The sequence below is a fragment of the Perca flavescens genome, chromosome 15, assembly GCF_004354835.1.
Source record: "Perca flavescens isolate YP-PL-M2 chromosome 15, PFLA_1.0, whole genome shotgun sequence".
Lineage (NCBI taxonomy): Eukaryota > Metazoa > Chordata > Actinopteri > Perciformes > Percidae > Perca > Perca flavescens.
This window is the reverse complement of record NC_041345.1, coordinates 11,559,105-11,576,946: the sequence shown is the minus strand read 5'-3', so window position 1 is coordinate 11,576,946 and position 17,842 is coordinate 11,559,105. Positions and strand designations below refer to the sequence as shown.

At 41.9% G+C, this 17,842-nt stretch overlaps 2 protein-coding genes and 1 long non-coding RNA gene across 6 annotated transcripts; all 3 read right to left on the bottom strand.

Annotated features, from left to right (window-relative positions):
• Positions 1–1,310: 1,310 nt before the first annotated feature.
• Positions 1,311–7,881, bottom strand: uqcrc2a (ubiquinol-cytochrome c reductase core protein 2a). The gene is made up of 14 exons (XM_028599563.1): positions 7,764–7,881; positions 6,933–7,034; positions 6,650–6,799; positions 6,424–6,488; positions 6,249–6,305; positions 6,025–6,149; positions 4,597–4,694; positions 4,433–4,490; positions 3,897–3,992; positions 3,612–3,811; positions 3,415–3,495; positions 3,227–3,303; positions 2,974–3,127; positions 1,311–1,620 (listed from the first exon to the last, which is right to left on the bottom strand). The coding sequence occupies exons 1-14, from the start codon at positions 7,794–7,796 to the stop codon at positions 1,537–1,539; spliced, it is 1,380 nt and encodes a 459-aa protein (XP_028455364.1). The 5' UTR covers positions 7,797–7,881; the 3' UTR covers positions 1,311–1,536.
• A 666-nt stretch (positions 7,882–8,547) lies between these two features.
• Positions 8,548–9,728, bottom strand: LOC114570401 (uncharacterized). Its single transcript, XR_003694500.1, has 6 exons — positions 9,617–9,728; positions 9,457–9,517; positions 9,314–9,364; positions 8,957–9,021; positions 8,787–8,820; positions 8,548–8,600 (listed from the first exon to the last, which is right to left on the bottom strand). It is a non-coding gene; the product is annotated as an uncharacterized LOC114570401 (long non-coding RNA).
• Positions 9,729–10,246: 518 nt separating this feature from the next.
• si:ch211-256e16.3 (kelch-like protein 20) lies at positions 10,247–17,548 on the bottom strand. 4 transcript variants are annotated; one of them, XM_028600673.1, is made up of 12 exons: positions 17,442–17,548; positions 16,791–17,105; positions 16,246–16,380; positions 15,961–16,152; positions 14,683–14,826; positions 14,231–14,417; positions 13,372–13,518; positions 13,090–13,218; positions 11,944–12,120; positions 11,678–11,824; positions 11,410–11,575; positions 10,247–11,061 (listed from the first exon to the last, which is right to left on the bottom strand). In XM_028600673.1, the coding sequence occupies exons 2-12, from the start codon at positions 17,082–17,084 to the stop codon at positions 10,905–10,907; spliced, it is 1,875 nt and encodes a 624-aa protein (XP_028456474.1). In that variant the 5' UTR covers positions 17,085–17,105; positions 17,442–17,548; the 3' UTR covers positions 10,247–10,904. The 4 variants fall into 4 exon arrangements, with proteins under 4 accessions (XP_028456474.1, XP_028456475.1, XP_028456477.1 ...); XM_028600674.1 differs by having other exon boundaries at positions 13,372–13,512; XM_028600676.1 differs by lacking the exon at positions 17,442–17,548 and adding an exon at positions 16,469–16,678 and having other exon boundaries at positions 16,791–16,878.
• Positions 17,549–17,842: the final 294 nt, after the last annotated feature.

The following is a 17,842-nucleotide window of genomic DNA, read 5'->3' as shown; positions in this document are numbered from 1 at the left end:
GGGGGGGGGGGCGTTTGTTCACTTCTCGCGATACTATGCAAAAATTGGGGGTCGGTCGTTCTCTTAATACTTCCATGGGGTCGGTGTAGTAGTAGGAACTGAACTGAATCAGTGCTACAAGGGTGCACCTTTAAAACCACACAAGTCTCAGCTTCAATGCAAGTCATTTGGTTATTTTAATAATCCCATTAATTGCAAATTCGGGGATTTGCACCATTTCTCAAGATCAAGTTTGTCAATTTTTGATCTGCTCAGAATTCAGAATCAACATTTGCATAGTTAGCCAATTTTGAGGCCCTTTGGGTCAACATCTAATGTTGAGACCTGTTAGTACTCACAACTCATAGCATATTCCTAAATAAAGGTTTAATTGAATTAGAGCTGAAATGATACGACATACAAATAATTGCCATTCACTGTTCAACATTAATTTAGCAAACTATCACTGATTCTAGCTTCTAATATTTAAGTTTTGTAGGACTGCAAATAAAAAAAAATATGGGTCTTGAGTTAAAGCAAACCATTCAAATATTTCATCTTGGGTTTGGAAAAATTTTGATGAACATATTCTCACCTAATCTGGCATTATATTGTTAAACAATGAATCAAAAATAATTAGCAGCTAAATCAATAATTAGCTGTCTCTGGACAAAATCTGAGCAAATTTGCCCCCGGGCCACTAACAATAGTTTGGTCATGAGTGTATTTGGAGACTTAGGGTACACCTTAACCAAGTACTGTGCGTAAGTACAATTCTGAGGTACCTTCCATGTTATTCTATACTCAAACTACATTTCAGAGGGACATTTTGTACTTGTTACTCTACTGTATTTATCTGACAGGTAGAGTAACAAACCACTCTGCAGATTAATATTCTACATACAAAACATAAAATAAACACAAAAATGTGTTAAAACAAAACACATTCTTATTTTACTTTTTTTTTTTTTTATATTATTTTGATTATTCATGTACATTTAGCTGCTATTGCTTTATATGCTATATGCTCTGTATACAAATATTGATACATATGCTTACATGTATCAATATTTATTCCACAACTGTTAAATCTGCACAAGCAAAAATAGGGTTGGTTAAACCTAAATTTAGGACTTTCAAGATTTAGCAACTTTCAAGCCAGCATGTTTGTGCTTTTGGGCCCCCCTATTGGTTGATGAATGGAACATCTTCTAACTGCTAAAAATACCTGCTTTTTAACCACCAGACTACCCTCATACTACTGATACTGCACTTTAATCCTTCAGTAAGTCTGGGTTCATTCCAAGATACAAATTTAAGGGACAACCAGCAGTTGTTACGGTCTTTAATTTACATAGATATACAGTTAAATTGACAAAAAAACAAAAGAGAAATTGCATTATGATTCTCCAGCCACCTGTTGGTGCTTACACTTACTGCAGGACAGAGAACAAATGATGACATCAAATGAACTGTTGCAGGAGGCTGTGGTTTTGAGGTCCTCTTTCCTTTTGAAGCATGCTCAAGTTAAAAAGTAACTGTTCTTATACTTTATCTTCATACTTCATCCACAAACGGTGTATTCACCAGGTGTCCACTAGCTGCCATGGTCTTCTTGCCATCCACAAATTGTTTCGCAGCCTGTAAATAAAAAGGGCAGAGGGAACTTTTTAATTTACTGCTCAGTCAGTACCTTATGTGGTAAATTACTCAAACAGTACACAACTCCATTTACTATCATAACATCTAACAAATACATTGATGCATAAAAGTGCATGCTTAGATTAACAAAATTTACATTTCTGTAATTGCATGTTTCTGCTTCATTATGTCTGTATTTACTTTATTAGGACACACACACACACACACACACACACACACACACACACACACACACACACACACACACACACACACACACACACACACACACACACACACACACACACACACACACACACACACACACACACACACACACACACACACACACACACACACACACACACACACACACACACACACACACACGTCTCCACCATCTGGCAGTTAGAGTAATTACACAAACACTGTCAACACGTTAAGAAAAGCAGTGTGATTCATAATAACGCTGCATCACTGTGGTCTCTCCCCCCCCTCCCTGCTTGTCAAGGTATTGGGTAATACAGGTAGGGTGACATACCATTTAACCAATCAGAGAGCCAGAATAAGCAGCTATAGTGTGAAGAACTGTAAATGAGTGAGCAAGGTTGGTTGATGCCACTTTGTGCACTGCTCATGTAACAACGTTGTTGTGCAGTTAATAAACTACTTGTTCGGAGTACAAATAAGCTGTATGGGCATCCTTCTGGTGCGCCAGCGTGGTAACGTCCCCACAGACACCTCAACTCCAGTATACTGAGAAATACAGAGAGCAGTCCCTGGCGCTAATGGGCTTAATCAGCGGTGTGTGAACTCGATAGGCAAGGGCTTGAATGTAACGGACATTCATTTATATCAAGTTCTGCACTCCAGCTTTAAATAAAAGGCCGGTATGTAAATCATTTAAAAGCTGTGTTAATAGATTTTTTGCCACATGGAGAAAGCAGAACAAGCTGTAAGCTCAATGTTGACGTATTATTACCATATAAAGCGGTTATGAACAGGTTAACAAACAGTTGACTATTTACACATTCAGCACACATGGAGCAACATCAGCATTCATTTGGACTCATGTTTCTGGAAATTTGATTACTGCAAGTCCAACATTTACTCTTCTTTTAGCTCGGTTTTTGGTCTCCAACTCCTGAGGGAAATATCTGTATCTTTATATGCTCAGTACTCCACAATGTTCACCGGCTAGTTGGGCAGGTTGTGTACACACTGTGCTTATCTGAGCTTTTTCACTGAGAGAAGCTGGCTGCTGCTGATAATATATTGCAAAGCACGACTTAAGCAAAAGGTGTGACTAAAACTTGATTCAAGATTGACATACAGTACGTTAGAGACATTTACCTTGACCACATCGTCCTGGGTGACAGCATCTATAGCCTGGAGAACAGCGTCAGGAAGCTGGTACGCCGCAGTGGTCAGAGCCTGAGCACCGATCTCCTCCATCAGTCCCTCAGAGCTCTCCAATGACATCAGGTACTCTGATTTTACCTGGTTCCTATGCAGACAAGTCAAACAAAAACCAGAGTCAACAACATATTATTATGGTACACAACACTTCTTCACCTCTATGTCCAACGTTACTCAGTGAACTCACTTTGCTCTGCTGATGTCCGCCTCTGATACGTTTCCCTCAGCCACACCTCTCACTTGAGCAATGGCAGCTTTGATTACCTACGCAGAGGACAGCAACAGGCAACAGCTCAGTGAAATGCCGACTCTGGCATATTTTCACATTTTAGATGCGGTAACATTTGTCTTGGAAAGAGTGAATTCGGCAATTACCTCTCCTGCAGAGTCAGCTTGTGCAATGGTATAGACGCCAAACAGGCCGGAGTCAGAGTATGAGGCATTGAAGGCTGTGGCCTGAAAGACAGCCATAGGTCATTTGACATTAGGAAACAAACTTGCGCATTTCTAACTAATGCAACACATAACACAATGTCATATAACTCTTTTTATTTCCTTCTTTTTTAACTTACATCAAAAGGCTGTGTGGTAGCTTTGGCAATACCCTGGCTCAGTTTGCTGGTAATGTTGGAGCCCCTCTTTACATGCGGCCCAGCTCCCAGGATCCTTTGCAGCACACTGAAGGCATTAGCCTCTGCGCTACCTGTCACACCACCCTCACTGGTAATCAGTGCGTGGACCAGGTCATCATTGTTTTGCACCCGCAGCTCACCTACACACACACACACACACATCATGACAAGAATGCAGCGGTAAATCTCAAAGGGTGTAATGTCGCTATTAAACATGAGTTTTACCTCCACGGTACACAGCCTTAGCCGCAGGTGCTCCAGCCCCGCTGTGGACACTCAACAGCCCCTCGCCCATTTGCCTCAGCACGGAGTGCTGAACACCTGGATGCAAAAATGAGAAAAACTAGCATTGATTTGACAAGCAACACAGAGTGGAACACAGAGCACCTTCATTAACTGATAAAGGCTGCACATTCCCAGGATAGAAATATCCATAAGAGCATGATGTGTCAACAATCAGGCATGCTGACACTTGCATCATTTGCTTGCAGGCAAAGTCAGCCTAATGTTTGACATGTTCAAAAATCCACATTAGTACTTCTGGCCTGCTGTATTGACTTACTACCACTATTTCTTTGGGCAAAGGCCAAATGACATTTGAGAGGAACACACACACACACAGTTATTTTCAACGTCATCAATCTGGTTACTATGACCTCAGAGTGCTGACTAAACATTAGTAAAAATGAAGCCTTGTTAAACAAAGCCGGATGAGAAAGGAGAGCAGCTGTGACAAAACAATGCAGACAAGCGACACTCACCCAGTCCTACAAGAGCCATTCTGCCAGCGGTGAAATGGTCCTCAACAAATGACTGCAGCTACAAGGGGACGAGGAGGAGGAGGAAGAGGAGCAGTGTGTAAGAGCTATGCACAAACTAAGGATAAAAAGCTATATTTGTATGTCTTGGTAACAAAGATCCATACCTGTGTAGAGGAGACCCGACCAACCATGTAGTCAGGGCAGTACAGAGAGTTGGACAGGGCGTTTTTGTACGCTGCCTCATGCAACTTCTCAATTACACCTGCGGGTGAAAATAGAAATTACTCCGAATTACAGAAAGCATGCTCCACAAACTACATCATCAAATCTCCACTAAAGTCACAGTGAAACGAAAGTTGGAGTGTATTTAGCTTCATTAATGGGACATATTTCTCCAAAAAAATTTTGACACATATTCGACATGTAACAAGAGAAATTAACAATCAACACAAAATTCAAACTTGGACACGTTTTACTGTGTCTTTACGCATTACTGTTATAATGAATATTGAATCAAATGAGTCCCTGTGATATGCCAATCCCACTGAAAAAAAGCAGCCCACTATGCATCTATTTGCAGCTTTTAACTCACAGTTTTTGTTTACTCACAGATAAAGAAGCCAAATGAGAAAGTGCCAGTTAACGATTGATCTACGTTTGTCAGATTGGTCTGATATTGCTCTAATTCCGCTACTGTATAACAAAGGCCAAAGTTCTGTTGCTGTTTGCTTTGGCCCAAGAGATCAAAATCACTTAATGCAGATTTCAAATCTGACAGCGGAAACCCACTGCACACAGAAGCGCCGCAAATAGCTGTGAAACGTAGATTTGCGCCTGACCGCGCTCCTGGCTGTTGATACCAGACGCGCATTTCTCTGTGCCGGACACAAAGCGATCCTTCTCCTCTTCACTCGACAGAACAGCTATCTCTATCTCTCTCCCCCAGTGAGTGTTTGGTTGAGTGTGTGTGTGTGTTGTCTTGTGTACAAGACGCAAGACGCGCTGTGTCACTCTGTCCGTCAGTCTCTCTCTCTGTGTGCCTAATCACGTGTCTAGCCCTAAACACAGCTTAGAAGTCAAGACAGCCGGGGCGGCCTCTAGCTCACCCAGTAAGAGCGTTGTAACATGTTGGCTGAGTCCTGCAGTGGTACGGGTTTGAATCCGACCTGCTGCGTGTCATCCCCCATCTCTCTCCCCCTTTCATGTCTATCCACTGTCTCTATGTAATAAAAAGGGAAAAGACCCCAAAAAATAACCTTAAAAAAAAAGAAAGAAGTCAAGACAGCCAAAAATCACCATACAACTGGGTGTTCTATTTTGAATTTTATATTATTTTGAAAAGTATCCAACCGCAATGTCGCCTTCCTGTATACGATTACCTGCCTGGCTTGACGCATTCCCTCGCGGCTCGCAGACAAAATAGAGGAGATGCTGAAACGATCGCTGCAGCGCACAGGCTGCGCGCAGCTGGTGTGGCGAAATGAAAATAGCTTTGCTTCGCTTCGCTTCACGGCGCTTCGCGTGTTTCTGGCATGAAATATAAATAAATGAAAAAGTAGGTTAGGAACTGATATTTTGTTCCGGATACTAACCTATCTGAGGACACTGCTGAGCCAGAGCCTTGTCGATCTTCACCCTGGACGTCAGATCATCCACCTCCCATGGCCGGAAGTCCTGAGCTGCAGTCACGTTGACCAAAAACTCAAATAATAAATCTCTGCACAAACACAGATAACAGTAAGGTTAACACATACTGAGGCGTCAACATAGGAGTGCAACAACATAACACGCTCGACATAAAGATGGACGCGCTTACAGGTGATCTCTCAAGCAGTCTGCGGTGTAGACGGTGGTCTCTCTTGATGATGTCACACTGCAGGTACAGATGACGACACAGTTGGTTCAATGTGGTGGGCTATTTGGTTACATATTTACAGCAGGAAATGCAGGAACTGTCAGTGTGTGCATGTGCAGAGAGTGCCCTCACTGACCTCAGGCTGCCCCCGAGTGCTTCCACACCGCGACAGATCTTGAAGGCAGACGCACCCTTAGTAGTCTATAAAGCAACAAAAAACACGTTGGTGATATAGGATTTAAAAACTAACGGGTTGTGGGCTGGGATACCTCTTTAATAAAGTATGATATACCGCAAAAGGAAAACAAGAGCTAACTGTGCTCTACAGTAAGCAGCTAAGAGAAGACGCATTCAAAACGTACCAGGTTTGCTGCCAGTCGAAGCACATGAGAGACGCCCTGGTTTTCCACCGTCTCATAACGACACCCAGCTTTTACAAACACACCAACACTGGACAGGGGGGAATTGTTCTCCAGAGATGCTACCACCAGACCGTTTGGAAGCTTGGACACCTAAAGCAGCAAAAAAAAAAAACATTCTGTTTTACTAAAAACTTGCAATCACACTGTAAACAAATATACCTATATGTTCAGTTTGATTATAACCTGCAACAGCTATTCGTGTGTAGCCGAGAGCAGCACCGACCTGGACATTTTGGGAAGGGAGAAGTGCAGCTGAGGACGGTGCGCGGCCTGTGAGGGGTTCAGTCAGAGCCTCACTTCTCCTGGCAGCGGCATAGCAGCGTTTCTGTGGGATGTAGTGACACTGGATTTAAGACTAGTGACTTCTTTAGCAATTTTCCCTCTGAGAGAATCCTCATCTTCCACTGTCCTTGACAGTGAGGATAGTTGTAAATAACTCAACATGAGATGCGTTTTTTGTTAATCAACCAAACGAATAACGAAGTGTACGCATTACATGATCATTTCCATATAAGGCATGTGATGTCAGACATTGACAGCCTGTCGTAAAGTGGAGTAGGGTGCGTGAGAGTAGGGTGTTCCGAAATGACCCGTGCAACTTTGTACGTTGAGACCACATGAACATGTGTCCTGTAAACAAAGACTGGGGGGTTGTATCTGCAAAATATCTTGGTGTATTTGAATATGACCAAATTGTGGGCGTTGTTCGCCTGGATCAAAATATTTAGGATACGCGAGTTTGGTGATGACCTTCAGCTTGCATCCAGCTGAACCACAAGCGGTCCGACTAAACCGAACCAATAGCCTGTTTTGCTGCATACGCATTATACCGGACATTCAATTAATGTGAATGGCGCCTTACTTTAACCACGCAAGCAAGTCTTACGTTAACGTTAGATAGTTAGCTAGCTAAACCTGCATTAGCTAGCCACCTAGCAAGCTAACTAGCCAGCAGGCTAACTGGAGCTAAATGCGGTTTCACTTATAAAGCAGACCGAAAACCACAACGAGCAGACTTTAGTTCGTGTCGGAACAGAGAAAACACGAGACTCACGGGGAGATTGTTCAGAGCCCGGATTCCTCTCATGACTCTAGTCTCTCTCTCCTTCAGCCGGTACAGAAAGACAGATATGGCGGCGGACTAAGGTATTACCCACAATGCACTGAACCGTACAGCCGATCAAAGATGATATAGGATTTCAAGATAAACTCTTGCAGTAGGTTCGTAGTAGGTTCAAAGTTATCATAAACTAAACTCTGGTTTGTCAAATCATATAAAATAATGAACTACGAAATACTGAGCCGAATTATAAACTAAAATGTACTAAATTAAAACTGAGAAACTAAATCAAAAGTATGACATTTTAAGTAAAAAAAACTTTAGATTAAAGTACAAACAAATACGTTTTGTTTACATTTACATTTAGTACAAAACTCATGCATATGCCATATGCATATGCCCGCCTGGTGCAGTCCGGAATAAAATACGTATTAAAAATACGTTTTTGCGTCGACTATCATGCTAATGAATAAAATACTTCAAAATATATTTGGTGTTTAAGTAAACAGTAAGATAAATGCAGACTATCATGCTAATGAATAATATATTTGGTGCAATATAGAATATAAAAATAAAAAGCAGTCTTGGAAATGTTTATGGACATGTTTATTTTATTATAAGTTCAGAAACATTGATGACCTCCAGAATCCCCTCCTTGGTCAGGTCAACAGGTTCCTGAATGAACACATTTAACACTTATTTTGAGAATTCATTATGTAGACAGTTTGTAGTATTTTGAGGCATCAAGTTTACTTCATTCACACTAACCGACTGTTGAGGGGAGATTGTCCTGGGCCTCTTTGCCTCCTCCTTATCCTTATCTGCTATTATCTGTACATAGACAACAATTATTTAATCATCACAGGGTGCAAATACATATTTAAATATTTAAAAGTCAGTAAAAAGTATGCATATGAAGTGGGAGGTTTGGATCCAAAATGAATCAAATCATATAATAAATAATCCTTAGCAAGCAGGACACAACATCGTCAACAACTATCAAAATGTGATTCTTACGAATTGATCTTCATATTTCCTTTTCTGTGCCAACCTTTAAAACAGACAAATTTTCTTAAATTACATTTTACAGATAAAGAAGAATAGTAATTTGATCTATATGTATAATTTTGGCTTTGTTACACATTTTTATGTTACAGTTGTACATGTGATAATGAAATCAGACACACTTGAGAACTGAATGACCAGACAGGAGCAACAGGCACCACCATGTCCTGATTGTGTCCATGTCACCCTAGAAATACAACATTTTAAACAATGAAGTCATGTTCTACAAAAACAGTACTGTAATATGTCTGTAGACTTTCTGGCCACTTACAATTGTGAAGTCAAAATCTGCCCCCAGCACAATGTAAAGAGCATACTGTAATAAAAAAGAAAACGTATTGGTCTGTACTAGTCTTGGAAAAACATACTAAGCTATATTCCCCTGGTATTTAAATAAAATAAGACATCTACAGCTAATATGTTGTCAGGTAAATTATATTTAACACCATTAAGTGACATTTGAGGACAACACACAATACCATTAACATGAAGATGCCACAGGCATTGCCATCTTCCTGTCTTGGGAGACCCTGAACATCAGAAATACAGTAAGACAGTGTACAACATTCAGCACAGCTCATTCATGGAAAATAAACAATAAAATACGTAGAAACCCGTTTACTTTGATGTCCTTGCTGTAGATCACAGTCCATTCTCCTGGTTTAATCCTCTGCGCAAGATCGCTGCAATTAAAGTATTAATCAGCATTTTATTTTCCAAAATTCCTAAAACAGATCTAACTAAATATGTTATTGAACAACTTAATGTGGTCAGGAACAGACCAAAAGCACCTAGAATAACTTTAACAACTTAAAATCCAAAACAGATGGATTGAACGTCTGAACTTAATGAGTTGAAACATGCAAATCTGAATGTAACGTTGATCGCCAAAGCCAACTGAGGCTTCCGGGTGTTTATGGAATAAGGAGTCTGGGAAAAGAATGTGTCTCTCTCTCAGCTTCAAAACCTACCTGTACACATATTTTTAGGAATTTTAACGTAAACGAATGTAATTTCTCAAAATAAAGATAAAAAGGTTTCTACGGGACGGCATGACATGGGACGCTCCAGGCTGCAGCCATACCCGCCTCCATTTATTAGAAAAACGGCTCCATAGCACTACTAGTGGTAGAAACTCCACAGGAAACCTTTAAGTCAAAACTATGAGAAAATAAGTCAACTGAGAGACGAAAGCAGCCACTACCATTTGAACTTCTTTATTATTTTTTTCCTGGCAGAAAAGAGTTTTCAGTTTTCTACTAGCTCCGCTTTAAATATACAGTTTTGCAAGACAATGCTTTCTAGGTTTAAACAAATTAAATGTATGATATTTAACTATGTCAAACTTGTCACTCTTTGCGTGTTCCTAGGTCATTTGTGAAATGTAAAATAAAATACCAGCACTCACAATAAATAATTAAAAATCTTTATTAGAACCCACTCCATTTAAAGTCACTAAAATGCATTATGCACATTAAAAAAATATACTCAACATATTACAAGTAGTAAAGACAATCATTCAGAACTTACAAAGATTAATTACAAAAACACTGCTCACGTATAGACGACTTTTTCACAGGCGACCTTCGAAAATATTCACATACATAGTAGATTCTTTGGCCCATAGAGCATCTTTTGATAGAGCGATAACGTTTACCATTTTTTCTTACAGCTAGTCACACCCAGTTAAATACGCCACATAATACAAAAATCCACTTTGTTGGCCGAGTAAACCTTCAGAGTTGAGGTGCTCGGACAATAACAGTACCCTAAACATACATCATACGGAGCGGAGTTTTGACTGCAGTCGTCAATCAGTAACTTGAGATTCATGTACGATGTTTCCTTTGTCGCCACGTCTAAAGACAGGACCCAAGTGAGACTTATTCCACAAGCAGTCACCGTTTAAAAAAACCGACTACGCTTTGCCGCCTGTAACAGCTCAAACAGCGCTTTGCCAAATCCAGGCATCCCTTCTCAGTTCGCTGTCCTCCACAGCTCTGAGCTTTGTAGGGCACTGTCCCCTAATGAGGGTGCAAAGAATAACCACATAAGATTTCCTCAGACAGATCAGTTGTCATTTGGCGTCCCGGGAAAGCTGCTTATGTGGAGGTCCTTCCTCAGCTGGAGAGACACACAGCTGAGCCAGCTGCGACTGGTGGTCATCTCCCCAATGATCTCCCACATGTCCTTCTCGTCACAGTACCTCTCGATAGTGTCGTGATATCTGCATGAAATGGGCGATTAGCATTAGAACAAGAATGGCTGTAAATTGTCAGTGTTTTTAATCCACAGGAACTAAATCAGGAACCAAAAGCCCATTTTACGCATTCCTCTTTGCGTTTCAACAGCATCTGAACACATTAAGATAAGGTATGTAGTCTGATTTTCAAACAATTCTTTGTATTTATTGTTGAAAGTTGATGTTTGAATGGATGCAAACAAGGATGTATAGAGGTAATCCAGTACATTCCTGAAATGGTTCTTAGGCTCCTGCAAAAGTTCCTGCTGGGATTAAATGACTATTAGATTTAAAAGCTACTTTTTTTGGAATGTTCCCAGATTAGCCTCTCACCTGTCCCAGCCTTCTTCTCCTCCCAGGACGTAGATCTTTCCATCCACCACAGCAGCACCAGGCCGGTAGCGACGTTCTTTCATGGGGGCGCACATGGTCCACAGATTGGTTTTGGGATTGTAACACTCCACCTTATCGGTGTTCTCTGTCGAGGCATGCCACCCACCTGGGAGAATGAACGAGAGATTGAACAGTCAATGTCATTATCTTGCTTGGTTTCATTAGAGTGGTTGCTGTGTTGTTGAGCGCTTTAAAGTGTGTTACACACCTATAACATAAATCTTTCCTTTGAGTGTGCAAGCAGCTGAACCAGACCGAGCGATCTGCATGGGGGCAACCTCTGTCCATACAGAGGTTTTAGGGTTGTACACCTGAGCAAGGTCTGTGCCGTCACCATCCTCTAGAATTGCACCACCTGTCACCACATGTGACACATTAAAAAAAAAAAAAAAAAAAAAAAAAAGTAAATCCAAAATATTTTTTATAATAAAAAGCACAACCTCAAGAAAAGTGTTCACATGTGTAGTTTCCTACCAGTAACATAGAGGAGTCCATCCAGGGCCACCACAGCAGGACTTGTGACAGCCATCTTCACAGATTCTGTGAATTGCCAGGAGTTGGTGTGAGGGTTGTAGCACTCCACCGAGTCCAGGCGAGAGCGTCCCTCCCATCCTCCCACTGCATACACAAAGCCGTCCAGCATCACCAGGCCTGAGAGGAGTGGGGACGATTAAACAAGTCACTAATTATAACAACTTTTTACTTATCTATGTGCTTGTCCACTGTGAGAACTTAACAAAACACGACGTTACCTGTTACTACAGTGTAACAAATTAGCAACCAAAAATGAGGAATTCAAAGATCTTAGTGCAGCTAAGACATAACCATAAAATGCTTCTTTAAAAGACCTTCTTGGAAAAAGACAGTTAAGACTATTTTTTTTTTTTTTTTTTTTTTTTTTACACTGGCTGAAAGGCAGATATGAAGTCCTTGACAGTAGACCGAGCCCATCTATGGTGAGCCTGTTCACTCCCTATTAAGCCCCATTGTACCGAATTTGGTTGCAGTTCCACCAGAGTTCCACTGGGGGTGATCGCGGGCGAGTGCAAAATGAATGGGAGTCTATCAAGCTAGACAGCTAAATTTGTCTCTTTCGCCCGATTGTCATTGAGAAATCTCAGATTTGATTGGAGTTTTTGCAAATTCAACATGGATTGTAGTTCAAAAGTTGAATGAACGAGTACTTGGGTCCTTTCGATTTCTTACAGGTTTAGTTGAGTTGTTGTTGCCCATAACACGCTAGCATTCTGCTAACGAATGCTGATTGGTCAGTGAAGGACTGATTACGACCAGAGATCCCACTTGACGGCATCCGAAGCGGAACCAGAAGGTCAGAGCAGAGCCCGTCTACGGAGAGCCTGTTCACTCCCTATTAAGCCCCAAAACTCTTTCTAGCACGTGTATTGACAGGGAGAGCCTAACCTGTCAGCTGTGTTGTCGATGCCTCGAGAGAACAAAGACCTCCATTCATTCTGCACTCGCCCGTGAGCGCCCCCATATGGAACCAGAGTGAACTGCAACCAGTTCAGAAGCCGGAAGTTTCCCCTAGAGTGAAGTTCTCCCCTTATTAGGCATTCTCTGTGGTATGAGAAAGGGCTTGTCGTACTGAGACTGCCTCACCTAACTCAGAGCGAGCTACATTCATGGGAGCCATCTCCATCCAGGAGTCGAAGCAGGGGTCGTAGCGCCACATCTCTCTGCTGGCTGAGCCATCAGGAAACTCCCCTCCTGCCAAATACAGAGTGGAGTCTACAGAGACGGAGAACAGGAGGATGGAAACAAAACACGTCACTTGTCATGTGCACCGCGTCTTAAGCTTAGCCGTTGTTCATTTCAGAGGGTGGACACAATAGGGAGCATCATTATCCACTCAGTCATGAATTTAATTTCACTGAATCTCACCTGACAGGACCAGCCCGTGTTTGCTCACAGCGAAGGGCAGGCAGGCCAGATTCTTCCACTGATTCGTCACAGGATCGAAGCTCTCGACGCTGCGCAGAACCACCTTGTCATCCTCCCCGCCGACTGTCACTATCACTTCAGCTGTCTCTGATGCCATGGCAACAGGAGTAGAGGAGCAGAATAGTAAGCCCAGGCACGTTGGCCTTTGGATTGATGTTGCATCTAAAACTAATTTGCCCCTGTAGGATATAACGTAGTCGTGTGTAGGGCTGCAACCAATATTATTTGCATTATCGCTTAATCCGTTTTGTTGATTCATCGTTTGTTCCATAAAATACGACAATTTCTCAAAGCTGAAGTTGACGTATTTAAATGTCTTGTTTTGTCCGACCACGGGTCCAAACCCCACAGAAAAGTGGCTTTATATGATAGAAGACCAAGAAAAACAAATTGGAGAAAAACATTGGAGAAGCTAAAAATTTGTGAATTTGGCATTTTTGCTTTGCCTTTGATTAATTGGTTATTACAAAAGTTGCCGATTGACGTTCTGACGATTGACTAATTGATTAATCATGTTCTTGTGGTTTGTGTATTGCTAACTAACCGAGTTAAAAACAAAAAAAACAGGTGTATAATCAATAACAACAACAACAACAACAAGTGGGAGGGGGAAAAAAAAAAAACATGCTTGAATGTGTACCTTTTTATCGTCTCAATAAAATTCTAAGTCTAACATGTCTCAGTCACTTGATATAAGGATTTCAAACTAGAAAGTGCTAATTGAAAAAGTGTAGCAAAATAAAAAACACTAGACACAGCCTCTACTCAAAGAAAAAGCACGCGATGCGAGTGAGTTTACCGGTGGACCTGCGTGGCCTGGATCTGGAGCAGTAGAGCTCTCCACGGCGGTCCTTTAGCAGCAGGTAGTCCTTGGCCTCAGAGATGAGCTTCTGGCAACCCTGGTTCTCCTTCACCACATCCAGAGACTCGATCACATCGTGGAGGTAGTAGGGGCTGATGAGAGGCAGCCGGATATGTTCAAGGACCTTTGAGGAACAAATGGAAAGAGAGAAATCTGATGAAACTGCCAATGTGCTGGTTATCATTTCTTGTTGGAAAGTCACAGGGCTCAGTCAAAAGTTATTCCCCCCCCCCCCCCACCCCAATCCCTTAAAAGCAATAATTTGACATGTATACACTTATTTGCCTTCTTGCCGACAGTTAGATGAGAACAACTTACGAGATAAGAGAACTGTGTGTGCATTATAATGGAGGATGCAAACAGTAGTACCTGAGCTTGTGTAAACTGACCTTTTCAAAGCTCTGTTTGCGAGACGTACATTTATTCAACCACGATATGGCGGCCTCAAACACCATCTCCTCTTTAGGCACATTGAGAAAATCACTGGCAATGATTTCTGTCAGTTTGTCCACACACAGAGACAGAAACTCCTCCTGGTGGGGAAAATATAAATAAAAACACGAATAAAATGTGAATGACAACCTACTCAACCTGCTTTGTGAATGGACACAATTTTGTTTATGGTCGGTTTTTAATTTGTGAAAATAGTTAACAAAAAGATGACATATAGAGTAAACAATACACATAAGTAGACATACAGACATTTAATACAGCAGTTATGTTGAATGTTGGTAGGATTGAAAATTGAATGTACAAATCATATATAGTGTGTGTATGAGTGTATGCATGTTTCGATGACCGTCATGGTGTACATGTTTAGTGAACCTGGTGGGATGTAAGAATTGTGGCATTCATTATTCATGGTAGTTAATCATCTGTGGGTCTCGTTTTGATTGCTGTCCGGCAGGTAGCTAAGCCCCTTTCACATATTAAACCCACAACACTGCCAGGTCCAATTATCCTGGCGAGGTACTAGTGGCACGCACGAGCAGCATCGCATCAACTTGATAGTGTCGATGATTTGTCATTTTCATTTGAGAAAACTGACTTGACAAAATGCAGTTTTCCATATTTGTTGAACAGTCAGGTTGGGCAATTTGACAATACTGTACATACCATGAGAAAATAGATTGATTTTTGTTTTTTCAAATCTTTTCTCAAAGCAGCGAACACCTGATTTTTCAGGGTTTTTTTTCCTAGAGCTAACAATTATATTTACTATCAATTTACTAAGAATTATTTTCTCTATTAATCATGAACACATTTAATCTATACAATTAGTGAAAAATGCCCCTCACAATTTCCTAAAGCCTAAAACTCATGTGTGATACTCCCCAAATGTGCATCTAAACAAGTAGGCGCAGTCTGCAATTTTGACTAAAGCCCCAAATGCCTACAGTACATACAAATCCCCTTTGTCACAAAAGGTACTAAAATGGTAAATTTGATCCTGGACGAGCCCCCAATTTGTCACAACCAAATAAATCAAGGCTCGACAAAGGAGGGGAGACCACACGTGAGTTGCAACTATCAAGACGTTTATTTTACATAACTAAACAGGGAAACCAGTGTAATGATAAAGTGAACGTATCTGGTTGACTGCCACCAGCTTATATATTGCCTTGCAACCAGACCAGTTGAGCCATGTGTCTCCATCAGCCTCTCACCTGCTGAGAAACACTGCTGAAGTGCTCGTGAATGTAGTCCATGCTGCGTTTCTCCAGCACCTTACAAGAATGGGCCTCAGCAAAGCAGTGAATCCCCACACAGTTCATCTCATCCATCTGATGCTCCATGAAACGACAACAGGCCTCTCGAACAGCCATCACATCCAGCAGATTGGCAGCTGCCAGCAGGGCCTGGACCAAATGTTATTAGTTTTCAGCACAAATGCTCTTTAGGAAGGGTGGCAGTGGGGAAGAAAAAAAAATAAAATAGAGCTGATAATTTACCTGCACATTTGCTTTAGAAATGTAGACCTCTGAGGTGTAAGCGTAGCTCACCAACATGCCAATCATCTGAGGCTCAACTCCATTGATGGCAACACGCTCCTGTTTGGACTCTATCAGGTCAGTGGAAAACATTGCCTGAAGAGATGAAAGGAGAAGAAAAAAATAAAATAAACTCATAGCAGTCTAGCTAATGAACATCTGGACTTAGGTGCATCTCACATCCCTTATTTGATAGCTCCTCGATCCTCAGCTGAACCGGAAAGCTGTCCCTCCTTTATGAAGGCCGTCTCAAAGCTCTTATTTCTGCGAGAGCAGCCTTCCCGGAAGCCGTGCAGCTGAATAGGCTGCGAACTTCACCCATACAGTTGACAAATTGACGTGACGCTTTAGAGGAAAGGACATCTCATCCCTCTAAAATCCTCGGTGGGACGGACTAAGACACGAGGAAGAGAGCCAAGTGGAGGAGCCGAGGATGCAATTTAAGGAAAGTGAGATGCACTTCTTGTGTGTGTCACGGACAGGACTATGAGGGGAGCTGAGTTTACCTGGAAGTAAGAGCTAAAGGAGGCCAGCACAATGCGATGGCAGGGGAACTCCTGTCCTCCACAGCACAGGGTCACATCACAGAAGGCGTTGTTGAGCCGCAGGCTGTTGAGGCCCTGCAGGACAGTGTTGGGGTGCCTGGGCTCCACAAATAGGTAATCCTCACTGCTTAGAGAGGATGGAGGGGCGGCGGCGGCAGCAGCAGCGGCGGCGCTGGCGTCCTCCTGGATCGGATAGGTGACGTTTATAGTGGACGGCGAGGGCAAACCGGCGTTGACAGCAAATATTTCAGCCATGTCTCACTTTGCTCGGTAAGCCTGCGAGGTTAGTAGAGGCAAAACAGACAAGATAAGTTAGGACACCTTGACGACATATTCTCACTTAAGATAAAACAAACCACCGATTTGAATATTAGCTGCGCAAGTAGCCCTCAGTAAGTTAACTCTAAATTATGAGTTATATTTGTAAAGTCGGGGGGGGGGGGGGGGGGAGAGAAGCAACAAGCGGAGAGTCGATCTGAGATTGTCTATTAGCTCACTAATGAGGCTTAGCAGAGCAGACGAGCCGTTACATCGCGAGTAAAACGAATCCGTCATTTGAGAAGCACTACTGCTACACACCAGGAACAGACAGGTGAGAGTAAACGCTGTTACCTGACAGACATAATCGTGACCACTTCGACGAGAACCCACTCTCCCCACCACCAAACGGCAACGACCAGCATTTAAAGCCACTCACCGGAAGTCACTCACAGCTCAAGAGACTTCGCCTTCGAGTACTTCCGGCTTTGCTTTTTAGCTCCCGCGCCGCTTTTCCTATTATAGCTTACATCCATGCGCTTTTCATTTCAGAAAGTGATTCATAGTCGTATTTCTTTCTCTGTTGAAGTTATTTATGGTCAAGGTATACTTGTAAAATATTTTACTCAATCGTTTACAATTTACACTTGACATGATGTTGTTGCTGGTATATTTATGTAGGCCTATCCTACACAAATGTTTTCACATAATGACTTTATTAAAAGGTATTTCTATCTTGCTGTAATTTTTTCTTG